The sequence below is a fragment of the Puccinia triticina genome, chromosome 2A (assembly GCF_026914185.1).
Source record: "Puccinia triticina chromosome 2A, complete sequence".
Lineage (NCBI taxonomy): Eukaryota > Fungi > Basidiomycota > Pucciniomycetes > Pucciniales > Pucciniaceae > Puccinia > Puccinia triticina.
Genome location: NC_070559.1, coordinates 6,759,448 through 6,785,547, shown reverse-complemented (window position 1 = coordinate 6,785,547; position 26,100 = coordinate 6,759,448). Strand labels below are relative to the sequence as shown.

Here is a 26,100-nt window from a genome sequence, read left to right as displayed (position 1 = left end):
AAAATATTGCCTAATTGTGTATTTTTGGTGTTTCTGCCACTGTATCTCAACCCGCAATGGGAATGATTTCATGATATTGATACCATTATGATAAAAGATTTTGAGAGATTAATTTGGGCCAGCTCTTGCCCCTGAAAAACCCAAAATGTGGCAGCTACAGTCTCATGGGTCTCACAAAATCACCAAATTAGGTTTTTCTTTGTGTTTCTGCCACTACATCTCAACCAGGAATGGTCATTATATCATGATATTGGTACCAGAATATCCATCCATTTCCAAAGATTATTTTGGTATAGCTTTCACCAGGAAAATAAAATGATCAGTTGATGACAAGTGACATCACAGCAGCTCCAGCCAGCTACCCACCATCTATCCAATATCTATCCACTATCTACCCCAATCTCCCAACCATCTCATCAACTTCCAAAATGTACCAAAGACCTCCTGTTCAGTTTTTGATGAGCCCAACTGATCCTCAGTTCTGTTCAGCTGATACTCAGCTTTGGTACCCAGCTCATACTCAGCTTTTTTGCCCAGCTCATGCTCAGCTATTTCACACAGCTCACTCTCAGAATTGGAGCACCATTTGATTTGACGGATTGAGTTTGTTTTATTGCAATTTTTTTAGGATTAAAGCGAGAAAACCAGCTTATAAGGAGAAACAAACTAGCTAGCTGAGATGAACTAGCTAATGAGAAATGAAGATATAAATTCAAGATAATATTGATAAGGAACTTATTGATAGAGTCAAGGTTCTTCTTCAAGTCAACCTTTGATCTCCCCTCTGTGGAGCTGAAAATGTGTGCTAGAGTCTCTCATTGAATAATAGTTTTCAATGAAATTGGAAAAGGAAATCGATGAGCCATCTCTTGAGATGTTGACCTCTGTGATGATTGCACCAGTAGGGTTCTTGTCAAAGGTATATTTAAGTCCCCCGTTCATCCTCCACAACCATGTTGTGGAGGATGACACACGCCTTCATGATGTTTGCGAGGTTGTGATGCTTCCATCCTTGGGCTGGGCGAGCAACAACAGCAAATCAACTTTGAAGTGCCCCAAATGCGCGCTCCACATCTTTGCGTCGGGCTTCTTGGAGCTTTGCAAAGTGTTTCTGGTCTGCTCCCTGGGGCTGCGTGAGCGTCTTAACAAAGGTTGCCCAGTATGGATAGATTCCATTGGCAAGGTAGTACCCTTGCTGGTAGTTGTGTCCGTTGATTGTGTATTCAAATTGGGGTGCCTGACCGCTCAAGAGATTCTCAAATAGTGGTGAAGTATCAAGGACGTTTATGTTGTTGTGAGAGCCTGGAAAGCCAAAGTAGGATTGCCAGATCCACATATCTTGTGATGCGACTGCCTCAAGAATGACTGTTTGTCGCTGAAAATGATAGTAGGAGGTCAGCATGGTACATCTACCCCACCTTTGATGTGGGGCCCTTTGAAGCTGATAAGCCTTCATGGCACTATATTTCCACTGGAAAGATTTGCCATGATACTAGGGCAATTTAATTGCATGTGTAGTATAGACCATGAATGCAAATCATACATTCAAAGGAACTCAATCCATCAAAGCAGTCGGTGAGGGACGATAAGGAAAAAGAAATTTAATACCTTTTCTTTTCCTTGAAATGCTCCTGCCCAACCGGATGGGCAGTTCTTACACTCCCAGTGCATACAATCGAGCAATCCAAGCATTCCTGGGAAGCCTCAGTCGGCACCTTTGGAGAGGAGTCGCTCCAAGTTGGCAGTTGTTGGGTGTCAAAGATATTCAACCGAGTAGATAGCAACAATATTGTTGCAAAATCTGTCCATACACTCTTGAGAAGTGGACTCCAAAAGCTGTAAGTATTTGCCGTTGCAGTTGGCAGCGGCTCCATACGCAAGCATTTGCAAAGCCGCCATTATCTTGACAAGGGGCCTCACCCCAGGTTTTCCCAACGCGTTGGCCCTGAGCTTAAAGTAAAGATCAAAATTTTCAACAGCCTCTGCAATCTTCAAGAAGAGGGGCTTTCCCATTCAAAAACGTTGCCGGAATACTATTTCATCGTAGAAAGGCTGTGCGCAAAAGTAATGACCCACAAGCCTCTGGTAGGCTCCTTCGAAGTCGCGGGGACGGTTGGGCTGTTTGCCTGGTTTTGATCCACCATGTGAAGAAAAATCCACGTCCTTGCAGGATTCATTGTCATCGAGCAGCAATGGCATGATTTGAAGAGCTGCATTGATTGTTGATCTGAACCTTGCCACTAGATGCCTTTGTTGGATTAGTATCTGCAGGACGTTGGGGTCAATACCCATGCTGATTGTGCCTTGGTTGATCTCCTCATTCTCCATGTTGGTTGCGTGTGAGTTTGCTGGTTGCTATCTTTGGCTATCGTGGTCACAATCCGGGGGTGAAGTAGGGGGAATTGGGGGTACAGCCTTTCACAAAGTCAAGGTGCTACTGTTAGGACCTTGCGGTCTGAAAGAGTCCTTGGGCAGGGGACTATAATTGCGCCGCAGTCGCGCAAGCTGAGGCTTTTTTCCCTCAGATAGTCCTGCGCAGTGGAGATGCTCTAAGGCCCTGTTTGGAGCCGATATAATCACACAATATAATCTATATTTTTGTGACATTTGATCAAGTTTTGGCGGACCTGATCAGATGTCACATAGGATGTCAAGCAAAAAAACTCATATATCACCCCATAGAAACCAGAAAGCAAACAATGACATGTATATCACGCTTGGCTCATGCAAGCTTTGTGTTTTAGTGCATAAGGCTCTCTGGTGAGACTGGGCTGCAGTGCCGCCCAGACCCGCTCATCACGAGTGGCCTAGTTAAGCTTGGGAAAGAGGGCTGTGGGATATTGAACCAGAAGCTGCCAGAAGTTAATCTATAAATTGAGAATTAGACCCATACAACAAAACAGAAAAAAAAATGAAATGGTCCAAGCTTCTCAGAAAACACAATAATATTTATGTTAACCTTCATCTTGAGTGATCCCTAGACCTGTGATAACAAACCCCAAAAGGTTTATGTGAAAACAAAACCGGGTTGTTAGGCTTTAGCCACTGTATTGAGACGGCTTGAACTTGAAAGATTGGACAGTTCATAGTAAGTTTGCCACAAACATGAGCTGCGGGTGTGAAGAAGCATGAATCAGATGGAAAATGGGTGTTGGAGCGAACAAGCCCAGCATTCAGGATAAACAGTTTTTCCAATTTGTTGTCAAGGACAAAACAAGAAATGTAAATGTCGAACTTCCGCCAAGAGGTCATGCACTCTTGATCAGATCTGAATTCCCTGAGCAGAGCGAAGGCACGGGATATCCGGCTATATTGTTAAACTGGATCGCTCGTCATCAGCCACCTTGCACAGACTACTGCTTTCTCGACTCCTTGACAAGCACTTCCATCGCACAGAGGGCAGGTTTGCTTTGAGCCGTAACGACCGATGATCTGGAAGGGGGAGGATACAGATCCCTGGAAAAGGCAGAAGCTGGTCGGAAATGAAGAATGTTTTGTTGTATCATCTCTTCAACGACTGCATTGCCGAGCTCTTCTGAAAGTTTGCGATAGTCAACATAGCCAGGTGAATCCACAAGGAGCTTGCAGACTTCCAGAGCAGTTTCTCCGGTGTACGTTTTTGCCTTCCCTAGCAAGTCATCTTCCATGAAGGTGTACGCAAGTTGCGTCGGCGGGAATTCCATAGCTAGAGTGAAAGGAAAGCTGATAAGCTTCTTGGTGTATTACTGTTCAGACACATTTCATACTTACGATTCTCAAAATAACCAAACACATGAACGTGATTGATATATTTCTTGATAAAGAACATTCTCCCTCCAGTTATTCTGAAAGGAATTTGGAAGTCGACAGATTCCAGACGGTCTTTGTTTGTTTTGGTGAGGTATGGATGGTTTTTGACCTTGTGAAGGAAATAATCTTTAGCCTCCATGTAGGGTAGGTCACCAACGACGAGTGTCTCAAAGTGAGCGTTATTGACATCTAAAGAAATGATTGAGAGGATTTGTTCAAAACATTGATGATTATGAATGCCTATTTCAAGAAGTCAGACTTACGTTTTTTCAGCCAACTCTTGAAGAACGAGTCGGAGGATGTGAATACAACCTGCATTTTCGCTTCTTCTTTTGAAACTCAAACGACGAATTTGAGGAACGTTTGGATGACCTTGAAGCCAGTTTGTCAATCCATCAGGCTATCATATGAACTGGCTGTGAGCAACAGACTTACCTCGTCACTCATCTCTTGGAAGACATTTGCCTCGTCAATGATTAAGACACAAGGTCTTGACCCGTGTGAGATTTTCCATGGCTTGAGGCGGTTTCCAAAATCTTCGAAGATGTTTGCGGCCGATTCTGTCGAAATTTTGGTTTCTCGAAATTTCGCAGAGAAGCCAAGTGCCTCCACCTTGGAGATGCTTGACACAACGTCCCGGAAGGAATCGGCCATATGCGCATGCTTGACAAACGCCTTCATGAAGCTTCCGTGTTCTGAAGTATCCACTGAACGGAGGTTGATTGTCAGTGAATGAAATTCCGGAGTGTCATCGAGTCGTTTTTGAGATGCAACTTCTCGAACTAAAGCCGTCTTGCCCGAACTCGGCGGACCTAGGATGACTCTAAACAAAGGGCTTAGTTTTAACAGAGAAGTAAGCTCCTTGACCTCTACACTCTGATTGTAAAACGTGCGTGCGGGTATTCGATGAGGAAACCAGCTGGGAAGTGTCAGAGGTAAATCAGAATGGTTAGGATGTGTGGGAAAACAAAACTCAAACAACATGCAGGAGGATTGATTACTCACGCTGGCCTGTGTTTGAACGCGCGCTGGCTGTTGGGGGCGTATAGGTACTTGAGAGTAGAGCAAGGTCGATAAAGCATGCTGCCGTTGAGAAATTGATGTTTGGTACCGGGAGCGCTAGCGGGAGGTGTAGCGCTGGAACCCGCAGGGGTACCCGGCCAATTCGACCCATCCCGGCTCCGGCCCGGAGGGTATACCCAACCCGTGTGTCCCGCATTTAGACAGCCCGGACAGATACCCGCGGGTACAGGGTACATCCCCTGGTTACCCGTCTAGCCTGACGGGGTGCGGGTATCCCCTGTCTAGACAGGCGCATACCTGCCATCCCGCACAATTATGCCCGCGGGCAGGCGGGTATACCCGCAAAATGGCTTGATTTAGACAGCCTAGACGGGTATACCCGCGAACAGGCCTGCCAGTACCGCCAGCCTCCAGGTACCACCTATGCACTATGTAACACATCACTGTTACACCGTGTATCCGGATTCTGTATCAGCATGTATTAGGACACTGGCTGATCCAACATATAGATCTGCCCTGTGAAGTTTTTGATGAAGGCCAGGCATCACATTTGAAGGGCCTTCCCTGTTGCTCATGGCGATTTTTGGCCGCTGAAAGCCTGAATGTGCTGATTGGGATCTAAAGTTGTAAAAGTCTAAACAGCCAGATCATTGATTGGCACTCCCTCTGGTGATCCAAGCCGAGCCAACAAAGCTTGCAGGGACCTTCTGCTGCTCTTCCTCCGGATGGGTTGGTGACTCAAAGCGTTAAAACAGGACCTCATCCCAGTGATGTCCGTTCATCTCCAGTTCAACTTCCATGCACAACATCATACAAACATGGAAGATATCAAAGTTTTTCCAGATCCAACATGCAAACGGCATCCTCTGAGTACCACCAGCACCCCAGAGTCACCATCACCCAGGTCAGCACCAAAAATACTACAAACATTGATCAATATTCCTTGCGGTATATTGATCAGTGTTTGGTATATTGATCATTTTTTTATTGATCTTTTTTTTTTACATTTTTTTTTTTGTTGTCTGACTTTTTTTTTTTTTTTTGATGGTTGCAGTTGGTTGTTTCTGGCTGTTGTTGTTGTTTTTTTTCTTGTCATTGTGTTTTTTTTTGGGAGGTGTTTTGATTTTTCTGATGTTTTTATTTTTTATTTATTTTTTCTTTTGTTGCTTTGTTGTAGTTTTTTTCTTATTTAATTAGACTTCCACTTATTTTCCCTTTTTGATGAGTCATATTTCATTGCAATTAAACTTTTCAATTTTTATACATATCATATCAATTGGTATAATTGAATCATTTCTGCATAACAAGATGAGGAAAGAAATACTGCTCAATGGATCAGCAAATTTGCTGATCCATTGAGCAGTATTTCTTTACATGCTTCCAAGTATTTGAAAGTTTCAGCATGATTTCCTTCACCTTGGTTTCTTGATTTTTTTATTTCTCATCTTTGATAATTCTCATTTGTTTGCTAGTAATTTTTCTTCTCACCTTTTTGCCTCTATTCTCATGTAAACAATTTAGAATATTCATGTTCTATCAATTTCTCTCAGGGATATCACCTAATTAATATGGTAAATTTTTCACAAAACTTGTTGTTGGCAAATTTGTCTGATAAATATCCCTGTTTTCACTACAATCTTTATTTCAGAGAAAGAATTTTGAAATAAAAATAATTACCAGAAAGAACTTTGATATATATTTCCAAGTCAAGTTGGAAATAGAAAATAAATGGTCTGATTGTAGATTAAACAAGATATATATGCAGGGTCGCCTACTTCAAATATCATCTTCCAATTCTCCATCAGTGCAGGTCAACGGTGTGAGAATGAAAGCTGGTTAGTTGGTGAAGAATGTCCGCTAACCGCCTCCTTCAAGAATATTGATGTCCGGGCTGTGTGATTGTCGGTAACTTGGCTCCGCACTGCTACTTTCCGCTAGCCTTCAGCGCTCCTCTACTGAGCCTGATCTATAGCGTAATAATCCGCAAGTGAATAAAGCTTCGCACTTTGTAAGCACAAATCCGCAAGTAACTCTTGAATAAGGATAAGAACACAGATAATCTCCCAATAACTCTAGTACGTCCGTAGTTGTCAGTACAATAATGAGTAATCCGTAAGATGATAGGATAATAGGATAAGGAAAAGAGAAGAGAAACCCATGAGCCACCCCCACCCTTCCCTCCACGCATGTCACCGTTCCCACCCAATACCGCACGCCTGACACTTTCCCGCACTAGTCCTCCAGCTCCGCCCGCTATCCCGCTTGTCACTCTCCCAGACTCTTCTCCTCTCCGATGCTTGTCCTCCCACCGTCCTCTGTCTAGCCCCTGTCAGTCGTTCTCTTGCCACCGCCTTCACCCCGGTTCCACCCGCTGGTGGAACCCGCTCTGGCTGTCATGGCTCACCGGCTGACGCGCTGCTGCTACCAGTCCACGTGTGTAGTCCCGCCGCAGTCCAGCCCTGTCTTTTCCGCTCCAATCCGAATATCCAATCCGAAATCCGCGATCCGCAATCCGCAATCCGTGCATTCCGGTCCGCGCGTGACTTTCCGTAAGCTTTCTTAGTGTGCTTTCCTGACCTCCTCCTCAGTGCTTATGTCACCGGAATGCACTCTGCCTGAGCGGCTTTGTGCATTCCCCGCCCGCGCTATCCCCGCGTAGACATTCTACCGCGCTCGCCTATATAAATCACCACATCCGCCCCAGTTTTGAAGTCCTGCCCCCAGCATCCCAAATATCCAATCCGAAATCCGCAATCCGCAATCCGCAATCTGTGCATTCCGGTCCGCGCGTGACTTTCCGTAAGCTTTCTTAGCGTGCTTTCCTGACCTCCTCCTCAGTGCTTATGTCACCGGAATGCATTCTGCCTGAGCGGCTTTGTGCATTCCCCGCCCGCGCTATCCCCGCATAGACATTCTACCGCGCTCGCCTATATAAATCACCACATCCGCCCCAGTTTTGAAGTCCTGCCCCCAGCATCTTCCCACACATTCACCCGCTCCCACACTCGTCACACATACCCCATACACATCATCCTCCTTTCCCACACATCTCTTCCCGTTCAATATGGTAGCTTGCGATCGCTGCACTCAACTCGGACTACCCTGCGTCTACTCCCGCGCTGGTCGTGCGTGTAACAACTGTAGGGATTCAAAACGCCGCTGCTCCGCCTTCACTCCCAAATCCGACAGCTCCCGCAGAAACCGCGAATTGCAAAACCGTCCACCGCCGTCTGGATCCCAAAGCTCTCGTGCGGAACGTTCCCCGTCTGTTATCTCGGTCAGTTCCCGCACCAAGTCGCCCTCCGCACACGGTGAAGACCTTATGACGCCGCCACCCAATTGTGCCGACTGCTCGAGCGCCAAAGAATACGTCCAACAAGCCCAGGCGTGGGCCTGTAAACACGGTGTCAACAGGCCTTTAGTCAACAAGCGTCTCAACCGTCCTCAAGAACCCGCATCAACCCCTGCCGCTGGACCTTCATCGGCTGCCAGGCCTTCTCCCACTACTGGTTTGAAGCGCCCCTCGGTGGATTCTACGGATTGATCCTCGAAGCGTCCATGCCCAGCCGGTTTGCAGACTCTGGGTCTCGCAGCCCGTTTTTCCGCTTGTCCGCGTGACCCAACGCCGATCGTTCTCTCTCCAGAGCCCACGTTTCCCCAGGCTCCCGGTAGGCAACTTTCTGCTTCTACTTGTCGTGCCAGCGCTAACCATTGACCGCTTTTTCCGCTCCAGCCACCCCAGCAAAGGACACCGAGGTGGAACCGAACGACCCTTCCCATACTCCTTCCGGTTCACCGCCGTCCGCTCCGCACACCAAAACCCCGCAAGCCAGAGCCGCCCGCGCCTCTTTGATCCATACGTTGGAGTCCACGAACCCGCCTTCTCCGCCGGCCGATACCACTCCCATGGCGCCTCGACTCCTTGCCCCGCCAGCCGCTACTGTACAAGCCGCGTCTTGTGACTCTCCGACTCCACGCCCTCGAGCCTTGTTGGTACCTATCCATCTACCGCCGCCTACCGAGCCTGCTGAGAACAATGCAGCTGGGTTGCTCAATCGTCAAATCGCGGAGATTGCCCACGACTTGCGCGACACCTTCCCCGAGAATCCCCTCTGGGAGCAAGCCGTATTCCCCGCCGCCGCCGTACTCGAATGTGTAGGCGCTTTCCGCAATATGTACCACGCTCTGCTTCACCTCTCCGCAGTAACACCCGCACAACGCCGCCGTAGGTACGCAGTCTTCCTCATCGGCATCAACCAGCTCGTCAAACGACTAGAGCTAGCCATTGTTGTTCCCGCCGACGAACGTACTCTCCGAGCTCAACAGAACATGGAGGAAGCGCTACAGAACAAGCCGCACCCCGCACAACCTACCGCCGCAGACTACAACACACCTATCCCTGCAGAGCGCCTCCGTACTGAGCGTACCCGCCGCTCCTCTGACTCCCGACTTCCCTAGTCTCCCCCTTTTTCCGCTTTCTCTTCTCCTTCTCTGTTGTTGTCTCCTCCCTTGTATATAGTCCTATCCTGCGAAAAAAAAATGCTCGAAATACACGCGCGTTCTGAGCTCCGCACCCGGATAACTTCCACCTAGAAAGAGAAAACTACTGAGAATCCAAAGCAAAGTGAGCAAAAAGGTCCGCCATCCCAAAAAAAAAAATTTTTATAAGTGCCTGGACCGCCCCAGAATGAGAACCACTTTAGTCCCTGCACTACTTTTTTCCTTTTTTTTTATTTTTACCGTAACACCAGAAACCGCAATCCATGAGAGAGAAAACCAGAGAAAAACTGCAATCCACAAGATAAAACCAGAAAAGCCGTGATCCACGAGAGAAAAATTCCGCAAGGTACCTGGTCCGCCCCAGAAGGATTTTCCGCACAAAAATCCCCATTGTGGTAGACGGAAAAGTGAAAAATCAAAAGTTTTTTCTCATACATATATTTACTCGTAATACACCTCAAGATACCATCAAACAGACCTCAGAAATGGATTCTACGGCCAATTTCACCCCTAGTCACCACTGGAAGCATCACCTGAACCCCACTGGATTGGAACCTACACTTCTTTGGACACTGGACACCCATCACACGTTCAACATACCCAGTCACCAGCCTGTCACAAGCCTCAAGTCAAGGATCACAGTAATATGCTTATACAAATCACAGGATACAAGGATAAATCTCCCCATCAGACTATAGTCATCACATAGTATCAAGTACTCTTCTATTTCCATATTATGATGTCATCATGCACTGACCCTGCAGCCTCAGACACATTTATGCACCCCCTGCATCCACCTGTCAACTAATGCAGTCTACTGTCACTTTACGCAGCCTTCATGCAGCCCTACTGCATTCTTATGACATCATTTATGTACCCCTGACACATTATGACATCATTTGTATCTACTCTCACCAGCTAAAATCCCTCACCCTGTTGTCCAAATCAGCTGAAACCCTAACCCACAAGCCCTCTGGGGCTCCACTTTTGTCTATATAAGGAGCTCTCTCCTCCCCAGTTGTCAGCTCCTCAGCTCAGTACTCCCCAGTTATTTACATACCACCTTCACACTTACCATCACATCTATACCTCACCACAACCCTCATATTTGCAAATAACTACTGAACTCACTCTCAACTCTTACATACCTGTCATCAAACAACTTCATCTGGAACTAGACCAGACCTATCACTTGATTAAAACTTGCCAAGTATAGCTTGGTGGGTCTTGTTGACTGATAGCATAGAAGGGCAGCGTTTGCACCTCCATCATCCCCTTCTCCATTCAGCAAAAGTTTCTCAGGAACACTTTTGAGTCTTACACCGTACCCTGCACCTAGAAATACAGATAGCCAACAATCCAGTGAAACATATAACAAGACTGAAACCAAACTCTATAAGATAACAAACATTCTGGGGTGGCTATGTAACCTGGCTGTAGACCAGATAGCGCACCCCCTCACCAATAATCACTTGTGGCTTTTGCCTGCCACAACTTTCCCCGCCCCAGCCTTTTTACCGCTGTCCCCAGCGGTCCGCAAACGCCGACTCTGTCGCAACGGCGGAGGTGCCTGATCCGCACCGTCCTCTTCTGACACAGCTTCCGAACCAGAATCTCCCTCGCTAGACGCCGCACCCGTGTCCTCCGCACCATCTGAGCTCGCTGAAGACAAGGCGTCTTCAGGGACCCAAACCTCCTCCTCAGAGTCATCCGATTCTGCGGTCTGGTCAAAATCTGTAGAACCCCGCGCATAAAACCGCTTGACATGCGTCGCCGCCGCCCGCCGCTTCAGAAGCGTCCCGTCCAGTTCTTCCAACTGATAACTTCCACCAGGAAATTGCGACACAATGCGATAAGGGCCATTCCATTGGTTAGCAAACAGCTTACCCCACTGAGACTCAAGGCTACAATTGTAAAGAAGAACCAATTCCCCCTTGCGGAGAGAATCCCGCAAGCAATGAGAACACCGACGGTCCCAGTACCGGACCGCCTTAGCACGACTCTCCTTAAGGCGCGCCGCCGCCTTTGCAATAACTGAATCCCGCCGCAACAGCTGCTCCGCTCGCGCCAAAAGCAAGTCGTCCACCAATTTAACTTTCCACCAGTCTACCGCCAGATACGTAAAAATTTCTATATCTACCGGCAAGACCGGCTGGCACCCAAACAACATCTTGTACGGCGAATACCCCGTCGTCCGCTTAGTGGAGATCCGATCTTCTGGGTAGTACTCTTTTACTTTGCCAAACTTAGCGCCACACAACTCCACCAATTTCTGCAAGCCGCCACGAAATTCCGCACCACTGTCCACCGTGATAAGTCGCACACTCCCGAACCGCGCAAACCAGTCCTCTTCCAAAAACTGTTTGACTTTCGCCGCCGTAAGATTAACCAGAGGCCGCGCCTCCACCCAACCAGAAAGATCATCTCGCGCTACGATCAGGTACTTGAATTTCCCTGCCTTAATGTGCACCGCATCCATTGATATCCCACTGAATAGCGTGTCCGTTTCCGTAGGTTTCCCGATTTCTTTAGGCAGTTGCTGACTACGCCTCTGACATTGCTCGCAACTCCGCACCCATTGCCGCACACTCCTACCGCGACTGAACTCTCCGTCTAGTTTCCGCTTCGCCTCGATGACCCAGCTCCTTGTGCAAACTCCGCAGGACAGCTTCCTGATCAATACGCCGCGTCACTACCACCAAGTGTACTGGTGCGCTCCGACGCCATAGTTGACCCTCATGTACGAAGAAATTCGCCGCTTTACGCTTGATCCAGCGCTGAACTGTCGGCCCAATTCCTGCAGGATAGCGAAGAGTCGTCAGGAACACCACCAAGTACTCGTACCTCGGCGTCTGAGTCACTGGCAAGCCTCCGCCCTCCTTCACAACCGCGTCCTTCGCCATTTGCACATCAAGAATCCGCCCCTCCACGTCCAGCTGTTCCGCCAGCGCAAATCAATCCTCATTGTCACCCAAGGGAATGCGGGAAAGCGCGTCCGGCAACGTGAACGCCTTGCCCGGCACGTGCACCACTTTGAAAGAAAACAGCTGCAAGAATGCCACCCACCGCGTCATAGGGGCATTAGGCAACGATGGACAGTTGATCATCCGCACCAACGCCTCCGCATCAACCAGTAATTCAAAATAGACGCCCCACAGTATGTGTTGCAATCTCCGCACAATTTTTGCCACTCCGCACAGCTCCAACTTTGGCTGGGAATACCGTGATTCCACATCTGTAAACGTCACCGATTCATACAGCACAGGCCGATCCTTCCCGTCCTCTTCCTGGGTGAGTACTCCGCCCGCACCAAACTCACTTGAGTCCACTGCCAAACAAATTCCGCCGTTATCGTAGTCGAGTTCCTTTAACAAGATCTTTCGGCCTACAATGTCAGCATTGCAAACGCCTCGTCACATTCTTGGGTCCAGTTCCATTCCGCATTCTTGCGCGTCAATCTCCGCATCGGGCTCGCAATTTCCGCAAACCTCTCGATAAACATGCGCACGAAACTACATAACCCGAGGAACTGCAGGATGTGAGACGCCGTACGTGGTTTTGGCCAATCCAGTATCTTGTTCCGCTTAGGTTCCGCAACCCGCCGCCCGTCTTTAGACACCTCGTGCCCTAGGACCTCCAGCACCGGTACACAAACCGCAAACTTCTTCCCTGAAACCGTAAGACCCGCTTCCTTGATCCAAAACAAAACCCGCTCCAGAGCTACTGCGTATTCCCAGATAAACCGACGAATATTAGGTTTTTCCGCTGTAGTCACTCCTCGGTCCTTTCACAGCCGCATATGTGGTGATCCAGATCTGTTGCGTGCAACAAAACTGCCAAAACCTACAGCCTACAATACTAGCATATGATAGAATATTATTAGAGAAATAGATTCTAAATACAAATTTAACCCTGGTCACTCACTTCAACTACCCAGCTAGCTCTTTTAGTTTAGAAGTTAGTTACAATTATAGGTTTAGTACAGGCCATACCCAGGTGGAAAGTCATATAAATCATAAAAGGCATGCATATATAGAAGAGTATAGTTAGATGTACTAGTTAGGCAGGCCTCCACTATTAGCTACAGATCACCTCACGCAACCTGCGCGTTGGAAACTGCATCGACTAGGCCTCCACTCAACAACTCAACAGATTTGGGCGGACCTTACATTGATGCATGCGGTCAGAAAGCCTCCAATTTGGCAGTGCAACCAACCTAGGCGGCCTTTGCCTTAAAAAGTACAAATCACACATTGTCATGCGGAACATCAGTTGTCATGCGGAACATCAGTTTAAGTTATGCACCCCTTGCAGAAGGCAATGCAATCCACAGGGTCACCACCAGCAGAAATGCCTCGAGTGCAGCCCTCACCAGCAAAAATAACTCAGAAAAGAATATATAAGGAGGCCTTCCTCCTACCATTTTTCCATCATCACCCAGGCACCCCAGCTCAGTGGTCACCAGTCATCATTTTGCCATCATCACGGAAGACACAGTCATCATACCTTAACATAGAAATCTCATACCACACGCCATCATCACTTCCCTCTGCTGAAACCATTAAAAACCCAACAAAAAATATTCTCACTTGATTATATTCTTTGCCCATCTCGCCATATAGAGGTTGTATACGCATCTTGTACTTGTTAAAACTGATCTAGGTTTGATTAGGGTGTTCAAAGTTGACTTGCATAAAATCATAACACCATAAAATCATAAGATTCTGAGGTGAAAAAAATATGTACACCCAAACACTCAAATTAGAGCAACATTTCTAAAATGGTACATATAAAATCATCATTTGAAAGTTTTATGATTTTATGATTTTATGTAATGAAGAATTTATGATTTCAACTTTGAACACCCTTGATAGAGACTACTACATACAAGTTTTCTCCGTCATAAAAGTCACACCACAACAATAAATAAATTTGTTGTCAGAATTCTGTAGTATAATAGAGGGGCAGGTCTTTCAAACCACCCGTAACAGTAGTATTACTTAGCTGGAATATCATATTGTTATTTCCCCCTCAAAGGACTGCCAACCCATCCCAAAGGAGTTCTCACACCGCATCATCAATAAATATCTGCGCCGTGTGAGGTAACTCATCCTGAAGAATCCAGGACATCTGCGCCTGATACACCACCACTGAATTTGTAGCCCCCTGCAGAAGCCGAGTAAGCTGCAAACGACCCAATTGTGTCTTGAACGCCGTCAGAGGCCTTGACTCCGTATGCAATTCCCGCTGATTGTCTCCAGCCATCACGTCCACCAGACCGTAGCAAACCCGCCCCGCCGTAGTGTCAATGAATTCCTCTATGCGTGGTGGCAACCCAGCGTCCCGTATAGTGACCGAATTAAGCCGTTGCAAGTCGTGCACAATCCGCAGACTCTTCTTGTCCTGCTTAATTACTGCAAAGATCGGACTAGAATAGCTGGAGCATGATTGCTCATACAACCCTGTCCGCAACCGTTCCCGCACCAGTTCCGTCATCTCTCCACAAATCGCCGCCGGTATAGGGATGGGCCGTATCTGCCATGGCTCATGCGGAACCGTGGGTATTTGATAAGGATCCCCAATACTCCGCTTGAGTAAGCCCTGATCTTCCGGTCTGAATGACAACACCTTCTCCCGCAACGTGATGGCTTCAGCCAATAAGTGGAACTCCTCCTCGTGGAGCCATTCCGGTGGCCCAAAGTTGAGACTGGCCATCCGTTCCGCCGTAATCCGCTTTGTTGGCTCGAACCTTGGCGGAACCCGATGCAGAGGTGTCTTGAACGGGTCCCGGCTCCACTTGATCACCCTCAATGGCGGGTTGAGCTCCTGCGGCATCGCCACCTTCCGCGGCCGTCTTTGCTATTGGTTTGTACCTCCCGCCGTTGACTTGGCCCATTCTTGCTTCACCGTTGTCGCCAATCGTCCTAGCCACAATCAAACCCCTGCGCGGACGTCTCACTTCGCTCACGACCGTGGCACAATGGTAGGGTTTCGTAGAAAGCCGACTCGGAAGTGCATACTTGGGAGGACTTACTTGTACACTACTCGCCTCCGCCGCGCAGTTCCCGGTTTCCGCACCAATTTTTCCGCCCTCGTCCATTCCCGCTTTCCGCTCTTCACTCATCCCTGTCGCAGAGTAACGGCTCACCACAGTGGCGCTGTGGTAGTGCTTTGATCCTTCCACACTCAGAGATGCACACGTTGGAAAGCTCACTTTGGTATTGGACTGCTTCGCCGTACTTCCGCCAATACCCTCCTGCTTCTTTAATGTCAACCGTCCAGGCTGAGTCGAAGCTTCCTCCGCCCGGATAGCTCGGCCGACAACTAAAAATCCTCCGCAGGAGGCTCCGCACAGTGATGCGGTGCCCCATTGCCCACCTCCTTCACCCAATCTCCACTTTGAGGCTGGCAGATGATCGTCTTGTACTGCTTCCCGTGAGTCCCTTCCACCCGCATCACTTCCTCATGCCTTGCGGGGCAGAAACGCAGTTGCGCTCAAAAAGCAAACAGTGCTGGTCGACCAAGGATGATCTTGTGAGACCTAGTCACCAAGAACAATAACTTATTGACCACTTTCGCCACCTCCACGGTCTCCACCTCTGCTATCCTGTCCACTTCACAAGTAAACCCGCCCATCGTGCGGATTTTTATGTGAGTCTTCCGCAGCACCAAGTTAGCCTCCGACGCCAAATCCGCCGGGAGAATGTTGATCATGGACCCTGTGTTTATCATAGCCCATTTTTTGACGTTTCCTACCCTCATACTCATGTATCCCAGTGGGCAGGACACGGCCGTAGATGGTAGAACGGGAATTGAATCCAGCGAGTGTCCAAACTCCGCACACTTAACCTCCGCAGTTTCCGCGTTAGTGGTGACAGCCGTCGCCGCTGGCTTCCTTTCACCTGACGCCTCTTTCAACACGCTGATCATCTCATCCGCCATCACCGGGGAAATTGCCGCCAGCTCACTCAAGGTAAGGGCTACCGTGGTTTCCGTGCCCATTGCTCGCCGTGCAGCTTCTGCCGCCTTTTTCTTGTTGCCCCCCGCCACCGGAGCTACCGGAATCTGCTTGACCGGCTCCGGTCTGGCATTAGGAGCGGGAACGGGATCCCAATCCATCTTCTCCAAACGCTCCCCCAAGAAGACTTCCCCCGTTTGCACGCACTTCACACTGCTGGCCACTGCCGGCAGCTTCCACACCATGCCATTGACCATCCCAATATTCACTTTCCCTTCCACCTCTTTTCCTTTTGCCAAAGGTTGCCCGGCCCGCACCACATCCCTCGGAATCGGTCCATCCACTGGTGTACGATCCGGCCAAAAGAAAGCGCGCCCCCACAAAGAAACCTTTCCCGCACCCCGATCCGTTTCGAAGTACTTGCACTGATTCCGCATATGGCCAGTTTCCTTGCAGTAGTCACACACCGGAGGTCCTCGCCTCCACGGCGGCATCCCGCCAGCCTGCGGAGCACCGTCTGCCTGAGGAGCTGCTGGAGCGGCTGCTGGTGCCACGGCCGCCTGTTGTTCCTTCGGTTGCTTGTGCGCCGCTTTCTGCATGAACAGCTTCAGTTCTTTCAGCGTATCCGCCAGGTCACTCACGTCTTTGACCGTCACCGGCGCCTGCGGAGCCGGTTCCGCCCTCACAAACGCATCTCCTTGGCTGTTGTTCATGAGCTCCAACACTTTGAGTTCCGCCTTGACAGCGGACCGCAGCTCCTTCATGCTGGGCAACATTTTTGGCCCACCAAGTCGTGGTTTGACCATCAGTCCCCAAAGCACCTTCTCAGTGAAGGTCCGGTCGAATCCCTTCAAGAAAATCCGCTTCGTCGTACCCATATCGGCCGTCACAATCTCATTCCGCTCCAGATACCGCAGAACCTGGTCAAAACTGGTAATGTAGGACACATACTCCGCGCGTGTCTGAACACCACCCTTTTCCGCACGCTCCAAAGCCACTTTCTCCAAGTTGCTCTCCCGATACCTGGGTCCACGGTCTTCCCACCTCTCAAGTATCTCCTCCTTGAGCTTGGTCCAATCCTCACTCTCGAACCCCTTCATGTCCTCCACTTCCCGCAAGTCCTTGCCTTCCGGAAAGAAGTTGAACACCTGGTACGCTTTATCCGCATCCGTCAGACCTTCTTGCAGAGCCGCTCTTTTGAACCAGTTGATAAAACGCTCCACCTCCGCCTCTGAAAACTTAAGGTGCGGATAATCCCTGGGCCGTATCTTTGCTCCGCTCGGTGCAGGAGCCGCAGGTCGTTGTCCACCTAGCGCTTCTTCCATGGTCTCGTCTTCTGTCTCCTCTGGTCAAACTCCGTAAGTTACGCTCGTCGTTCCTCCCGCTGGCACCGCTGGTCAATCGTTCAGAGTGCTCCGCTGGTACAACTGTCGCCTTCTCGCTGTGATTGACTGATTAGGTGAAAACTGACTCCGCGCCAACGAAAAAGATATCTGTCCTAGTCTTGGTACTCCCGCTAATCCCAACCACAATTGTCTTTTGGCTGGTCTTGAAGAAGAACCTTCTCCGTTTTCCGCAACTACTGTGTCTCCGCTGTCCGAGCCGCCTGATCCGATCTGAGATTCTTCGTCACCTGGAGTAAAGAATTCACCTTCCAAAGGGTTCATTCAACGTTTCCGCGCAAGTCTAGTTCCCGAGTATCCGATAACAACACAAAGTTGGGTTCCCGGCCAGACCCCCACTTGTGAGAATGAAAGCTGGTTAGTTGGTGAAGAATTTCCGCTAACCGCCTCCTTCAAGAATATTGATGTCCAGGCTGTGTGATTGTCAGTAACTCGGCTCCGCACTGCTACTTTCCGCTAGCCTTCAGCGCTCCTCTACTGAGCCTGATCTATAGCGTAATAATCCGCAAGTGAATAAAGCTTTGCACTTTGTAAGCACAAATCCGCAAGTAACTCTTGAATAAGGATAAGAACACAGATAATCTCCCAATAACTCTAGTACGTCTGTAGTTGTCAGTACAATAATGAGTAATCCGTAAGATGATAGGATAATAGGATAAGGAAAAGAGAAGAGAAACCCATGAGCCACCCCCACCCTTCCCTCCACGCATGTCACCGTTCCCACCCAATACCGCACGCCTGACACTTTCCCGCACTAGTCCTCCAGCTCCGCCCGCTATCCCGCTTGTCACTCTCCCAGACTCCGCTCCTCTCCGATGCTTGTCCTCCCACCGTCCTCTGTCTAGCCCCCGCCAGCCGTTCTCTCGCCACTGCCTTCACCCCGGTTCCACCCGCTGGTGGAACCCGCTCTGGCTGTCATGGCTCACCCGCTGACGCGCCGCTGCTACCAGTCCACGTGTGTAGTCCCGCTGCAGTCCAGCCCTGTCTTTTCCGCTCCGATCCGGATATCCAATCCGAAATCCGCAATCCGCGCGTGACTTTCCGTAAGCTTTCTTAGCGTGCTTTCCTGACCTCCTCCTCAGTGCTTATGTCACCGGAATGCACTCTGCCTGAGCGGCTTTGTGCATTCCCCGCCCGCGCTATCCCCACGTAGACATTCTACCGCACTCGCCTATATAAATCACCACAACGGTGCACTTGATTTGGAATCAGCTTCTTCTAACTCAATGTTGTTGGACCAATCAACTTCGTCCGCATGGCCAACCACCTCGTCTTCTTTGCCAATCACGGTATCCTTGTCAATATCCGAGTCGAGATCAGATTCATCAAGGTTGCTGGCCGACTCGTCTTCCCCTGACTCATCGTTTTCTAACTTGTTGCTTTCAATCTCGCCATTGGTTTGGTTGGCTTCGGGTGCATTAGTGCCAGTTTCAGTTTCTTCTGAAGGTTCCGGTGATGGCAAGGGGTGTCAGAATGGGATTGTAACAAACGTTGTGGTATAAGCTTTAGTACTGGATGGAAAAATTCAAAAATTTCTAGTTTGCATATGTAGTGTTACAGAGTTTTGTCCCTTTTTTTCTTTGGCTATTAGCCGAAGAAAATAATGCATTTTTCTTCAGCTAAAAGCCAAAGGACAGTGGAGCTGGCCGGGCCAGCTCCACTGGAGCTGGCGCGCTGCCTGGCGCTGGCTAGCGCTGGAGCTGGCGCGCTGGCTGGCGCTGGATGAGCTGGCATACATTGTATTGGTGTATCCGATACATACCAATACAATGTATTGCTGTATCCAATACAATGTATTGCTGTATCCAATACAAATACATAGCAATACGTATCCAATACATAACATATTCAATACATAACATATCCAATACATACCAGTACAGTGTACTAAAATAGATACCAATTAGGGTGTTCAAAGTTGACTTGCATAAAATCATAACACCATAAAATCATAAAATTCTAAGCTGAAAAAAATATGTTGCACCCAAGCACTCAAATTAGAGCAACATTTCTAGAATGGTACATATGAAATCATCACTTGAAAGTTTTTTAATTTTATGATTTTATGCATTGAAAAATTTATGATTTCAACTTTGAACACCCTTAATACATATCCAATACATAGTGATACGTATCCAATACATAGCAATGTGTATCCAATACATAGCAATACCTATCCAATACAATGTACTATACACCTTGCCACGTTTTTTTTTAAAAAAACTGCCCTAACCCCTAACCCCTAACCCCTAAAACCCAACCCCCAAAAACCCGCCCCCTAACCCCCAAATGGGCCATGGGGGCAGTGGGAATTGAACCGGCAACCTTGCTGTAAGGAGGTTTGCAGCTGCGCTGCAAACCACTAGGCTAACAACCATTGGTCGCGCTGCCCAGGCTTTGTGGCTAGGTTCCTATGAACTCAGCTCCGCCAGCCCGGCCAGCTCCAGCGCTCCTTCGGCTTTTAGCCAAAGAAAAATGCACATTTTTCTTTGGCTAAAAGCCAAAGAATTATAGTGCCACAGGTGGTGTTACATTACACCATCTTTTGCTACACACACTCCCTTCAGTTTACATACACAGTTTTACAAAACTGCATGTATATAGCTTACATACTACCCTTTTACATATATATGTGGCTGCGTAGCAACCAGCCAGCCTCATATGCAGCTGTGTAGCAACGGTGGGCTGATACACTAACTGTATTGTTAGTGTAGTGTATTGTTAGTTTTTTCCACTGCACTACACAAATAATACTGTTATCCTTGATTTTATTGCAATAACAATACATCTTTTTGATGTTATTCTTTTTGGCTGTTATTGTATTGTTAGTGTAGCTGAAATATGCCAGGTTAACAATAACCAAATCCTAGTTTCATGATTGTTATCTGTTGTTGTTCCTGATAACAAATACAATAACTTTCAGTTTATCTCTGCAATTAATGATAAAATTACTTTCAGTGTATTGATATTTTTGGTAGTAAAGTTGGTTTTGTGTTACAAAAAAAATAAATCTGGGACATGATGTTTTGAGAATCATTTTCTAGAGGCTAAAAACCATGAAATAACAGATACTGTAGTGCAGAAGATTGTTATCCTAACTCTGATACACTAACTTTCAGGGAAATGTTGGTTATCCAAAATAAATACACTACCTGTTAGTGTATTTTGAGTGTATTCTGGATAACAATACCCAAGATCTTCAATGAGAAACTTTAGATACACTAACTGTTAGTGTATTGGGCTATAATTGGGGATAACAATACCCCAATTGTTTGGCCAAATAACCACGGATACACTAACGGATATTGACCCGTAGCGTAGCGTAGCGTAGTGGCCCATCATTGTGTGTAGCAACAACAAGCCACTTATTACAGTAACCCAGCAACCACAAGCCACATTAATAAAGCGGCATAGTAACCATGGGGCTGTGCAAGTCACTCAAGCAGACTACACAGCAATACAGAAAGCTGTGCAGGTCACTTGAGAAGACTCCATAGCAACCAGAGGGCTGTGTAAGCCACACTTGTAACTAGATCACCAGCTAAATTTGCTCATGTCACTGCCAGCATAATTGGCTGGGTTGAAGTTATCCCAGTTAAACTGGGATGAACTCCACCAATTTAAACTCGGTTGATCTCAACTGATGAAATATAAATCCAAGGTACCCCCCTTGGGTTTATATTTCATTGGATGAGATCAACCCATTTTAAATTGGTTGAGTGCATCCCAGTTAAACTCGGATGACTTCATCTTAGCCAAATATGCTGGCAGTGTGTCTACACTGCCACACTGTACATAGCTGTATTTGCACAGCATTTGTAAAGGCACACCAGCCAAAACCCCTCATGTACATAGACCACCAGCATAAATGCCTCAAATTTTCAAGGAGGGGCTCTCTCTTCCTTTGTCCTGCATGGCATCCAATCAAGGAGATCATTCCCCCCAGGAGATTCAAATAAATTGTCACCCTCACACTCTCCGCCACATAATAAAATACTAGCTTTATATTTTGCAATACACAGTACATTGTGAGCCACTTATGAGAAAAGCATTCAACTACACCAGACCACTGTCTTCTTGCTTCCAGCCTAGCTGGGGGTGTTGTCAGTCTTTGTCTTTCAGAGAAGCAGGGGTTTCCCCACACATACTTCTCTAAATTCAGCCATAAGAGGTGCAAACTGCTTTTGGAGTCTCACAACGTCAACCAATTGTTTATGGTTTGATGAGCGTTGGTGTCTTGTCCTCCCGATGTCTGTAATGAAATTGAATCAGCTTGAAAGCTTCAGTAAGATGATTGTAGCTGAATTTACAATTTTGGGTTGATTAAAACTCATGGTCAAACGAGCTGAAGTTGAAGTTTGCTGGGCACGTTTCGAAGGGGGGGGATTTGATGAGTGAAGACAGTAGGACCAAACTGATTGAATCAGAAATTTGAGCCCTGGCAGGGGTCCTTGTAGTTCGGGACAATGTAACCTAGTTTTATTGGTCTTATTAGTTTCTTTTGGTTCTAAAGATTATTGGTGAAGAAGCGGAGGGAACTTATTAGCGGTTTTCTTGGCGCTAGGGCTATCAGAAAGTCAGTAGTCAAAGGTGATATGTAATTTGAGAGTATGGAGAAAAAAGCTTACTAGCCAAGGTATTGTTAGAAGAGCCTTGGAGCCGTTGAGATGCTAGTTTAATCAGGACTAAGAAAGCAATCGGCTCAATGTTAGTTCAACTCAAAGACAGCAAGTGGGATATGAGTAGGGTATTGTGTATTGTGTTAAAGCATAAGGCCCACCGGTTAAAGTTCATGTATAAAACACCAGTCTGCCAGATTTTTTTTTCGGTTATGTTGGAATCTAAGAGAGTTTGAGCCAGTTGGAGATGAATCAAAAATTGTTCAAGAGCTTCAAGCAACCAACACTGAATCTCTCCCTGGTTCAAGAATCGCTGAGAGTGTTTCAAGCAACAAATGTACACTGAGACTGCTATCATTCAATCAGCAATAACATCAAAAATATCATCTGCTCACTTCATCTGCACTCCCCTCTGGCGATCAAGGTTCCCCATCAATATCCTGGCTACCATTGCGTTATAAGCTATTCCCAGTGCGCAAACAGGTCAACCAGACTATCCCGAGAGAGGCAGGCCTGATCAAGACCAGGATTGAGCAAGCCAATTTGAGCCTATCGGTTACAATGACCAATCTGAATCAATTGGCAATTTAGCCTTGTCAGATCAGAGAAGGTTGGATCAAACAGCTGGAACTCAATCAAAATCTAGGGAAAAGTGTCAAATATGAGAACTTCTAAATCAGCCATCAGTATCACTCAAAAACGCACAAGTGTTGTATGTCAAAAAGCAAACAAAAAAGGTGCACCTGTTTAACAATAAAAATGCCAGTCTGCCGAGCCAAATGGTTTTTGGGCAGAAACTTAGCCTTGACGGATCAAGCTTACCTAGTTGACGGATCAAGCTTACCTAGTTGACTGATCATAAGCTGGGATTGAAAAAAGGCCAACAGATAAAACCTAACCTTTTGATGACAAGAATCCAAGGTAGTCTGGTGTAGGCCGCAAGAATAAGGATGCCAGTCCACCTGGAATGGAGCAAGACTGGATTTCAGCTGTTATTCATTCCACAATCAAACAGATGAGTGTTTTTCTGCACATCAAGTCACACTATGAAAAAAAACTCGAGAAAGCGCTGTCAGTTGACATGTGCAATCCAGGTTGAAACTTCAAGTTCATCCAGGTTCATTCCATGGTTTATCACCGGTTAGCTCAGCATCATAGGAAGATCTGTAGCTCAGCTTTGGACTTAGCACAGTATTTGCATGTGCTAAGGGTGTCCTGATCCGTAAACCTCATCACCTGCAATGCTGACTGGTCATCCATACACATCCATACTGGCCCTTGTTGACCAGCCCCTGGGATGAATGCCCCTCATATTGGCAAGAACACGCGCCTGTGTCGACTAGGTGGAATCCCTCCTGGTCAACAAGGGCATACCTTCGCCCGCCAAGAATACGCGCCCGTGTCAACTGGAAGGGTCGACAAGGGCATATGTACCTTTCACAAAAAGGGCGTGTTGAGGGGCACGCCCTTAATTTCCCTGCTGTACACTCCCACACACGCCCAGCGGGGGAATGTGGGGGCGTACGAGGGGGATGGCCCCGGCGAGATGGTATGACCAGCTCGCCAAGAGATACTCTCCTCCCGACAAGCTGGTATACACATACCAGCTCACCGAGAGGAGATTGCCGGGAGGAGAGTCCCTCTCGGCGAGCTGGTATACACATACCAGCTCACCGAGAGGAACTCGCCGGGAGGAACTTCCCTCTCGGCGAGCTGGTATACACATACCAGATCGACAAGAGGAGAGTCCCTCCGAGCTGGTGTATACACATACCAGCTCGCCGGGAGGAGCTTCCCTCTCGGCGAGCTGGTAAACATACATATACCAGCTCGCCGGGAGGAGCTTTCCTCTCGGCGAGCTGGTATACACATACCAGCTTGCCGGGGGGCAAGTTCCTCCCGAGTCCCAGTGTATACAAATACCAGCTCGCCGGGGGCTATCCCTCGCACACCTGTGGCCACCCCTAAACCCTATACCCAGCGTGGACCCCCCTCGCGCTCTCATGCATCCCATACCATCACTCGACGCGCCAAAACCAAAAATCTCTGGCGTCCCTGGCTTCTCCAGCATCCCTGGTCATTCCGCATCCTCAAAAATTATTTCAAAGTCCACTCGAGCGCTCGGAGTCACTCACCTGGCCCAGTAAGTCCCTACAACATATTACACCTCTACTAACCGCACGTCACACCCCTTGTAGCTGACATCACCACCCGGCCTATCTACATAATCAGCACCAATCACGCCTACTGCAGCTCAGCTTACCGCACACCCCATTGATTTCTGCAACACCAGAGCTCAACCTCACACACCACCCAGGCATCAAGCATCAACCAAAAAACTCGCCTTGCTCACCGACCTATGAGCAACCCCGTCAAGTAACAGTCAAGCGGTTCACGTTCAGGAAGGTGGGGAGTACCCCATCTTTCTGCGTGGACTTCGATCTACTCGATTTATCATCACCAGCGCTTGCTCGATGGCGGGGATCATCTCAAAACAATAATCTATCCGAACCCAGCCTGCTCACCAAAAAAACTGTAACCCGCTTGCTTGAATCGGACAACCCCGCCGACTACACGCTCCTCTGCTTTTCGCTCTCCTCGATCTTCAGCACCTCACTTTTCCTCCTCCCCGCCACCATATCTCATGCCCAAATCCTCCTCTACGGCCAGCTCCAGCGGCTCCATCGCTTAGCCTCCGATGCAGCGGGTGTAGGCAGCCGCTCCACTGTCAACGGCAATGGGCTCAATCCAGGCTGGGACGACCACAACCTCTACATGTCCTAGTCTTCCCTCCTCATCAGCGTCACCAGCATCACCACCTCGACTGACCCCAAGACCGGTAATCTCAGCCCGACAATCAAAACCCTGTCTAATACCTCTCAAAGTACCTCGGCGCGGGAGAGGAGCATCTCCCCCGGGGACAATCTCATCAAGACCCTAGTGCCGTTCCTGACCTCCAAACAACCCCCCTTCAGGGAAGCAACGATTTGGGCCATGAGCTCGATCCACGTCTCGATGTACCCGACCCTGCTGGAAGGCCTCTCAGGCCTTGCGCACCATCTCACCAGCGAGCGCAAGATGATCGAAGCCCAGAAGGACCGCTCCGCCCGGCCCAACGGGACCGTCAAGATCATCAGGCTCTTCTCGGCCATTGGCAAGCTCCATGAATCGACTACTAAGCTCTTGTCCCATCACGACTATCGCATCGCAGACCGGACTATTGACATCCTGTCCACTTTCTCTCGCGAAACTTGTATTTTTTTGAAGTCCCAACAGAATCTCGATGACCTTGTCTCCCTCTCTATCTGCAAATCTTTCCTCATTTTTGCCAAAAGACTGTTAAGGAAGGCCGCCATCTCACGACCATTGTCTTCAGCCACCGTTGATCACACACATCTCTTCCCGAATGAGCTCTTCCTTGATTTCTACAATCTGGCTGAGGATTGGAGCACCCGGGCAATCAATTCGTCGGAATCAACCGCTGATTTTGAGCTAGATTGACCGACCAACGCCACCAGCTAACAAATCTTTGCTGCAGAATGAAAGATACCAAGCTCTTGATTTCAATCTCTCTGCTTTGTTCCGGTCTGGTACTCATCTAAATAGCCACTGGGAAAAGTGTGCGGCCGTTGTTTTGAATATATCTTTGATATTCAGCTTCAGAAATAAATGGAAAAAAAAACTTTGAAACAACAGAATTAGCACTAGGCATGTTAAGCTAAGACTTTGTGCCGGATCGATAGGTGCATGTATGCGACATGGAGTGCAAAGAAAGAGAAAATGTAATGCAATTTTAAGGGGCAGAGAA

General features: G+C 48.1%; 2 protein-coding genes across 2 annotated transcripts; one reads left to right on the top strand and one right to left on the bottom strand.

The window, feature by feature from the left end:
- Positions 1-3,353: 3,353 nt before the first annotated feature.
- PtA15_2A721 (uncharacterized protein) lies at positions 3,354-4,871 on the bottom strand (the record flags this gene model as incomplete). Its single annotated transcript, XM_053166771.1, has 5 exons — positions 3,354-3,685; positions 3,751-3,978; positions 4,053-4,118; positions 4,221-4,708; positions 4,795-4,871. The coding sequence occupies 5 exons, from the start codon at positions 4,869-4,871 to the stop codon at positions 3,354-3,356; spliced, it is 1,191 nt and encodes a 396-aa protein (XP_053017959.1).
- Positions 4,872-5,662: 791 nt separating this feature from the next.
- PtA15_2A720 (uncharacterized protein) lies at positions 5,663-25,793 on the top strand (the record flags this gene model as incomplete). The annotated part of the gene is made up of 4 exons (XM_053166770.1): positions 5,663-5,716; positions 24,274-24,435; positions 24,525-25,075; positions 25,142-25,793. 4 exons carry the CDS (start codon positions 5,663-5,665, stop codon positions 25,791-25,793), a joined length of 1,419 nt encoding a protein of 472 aa, XP_053017958.1.
- Positions 25,794-26,100: the final 307 nt, after the last annotated feature.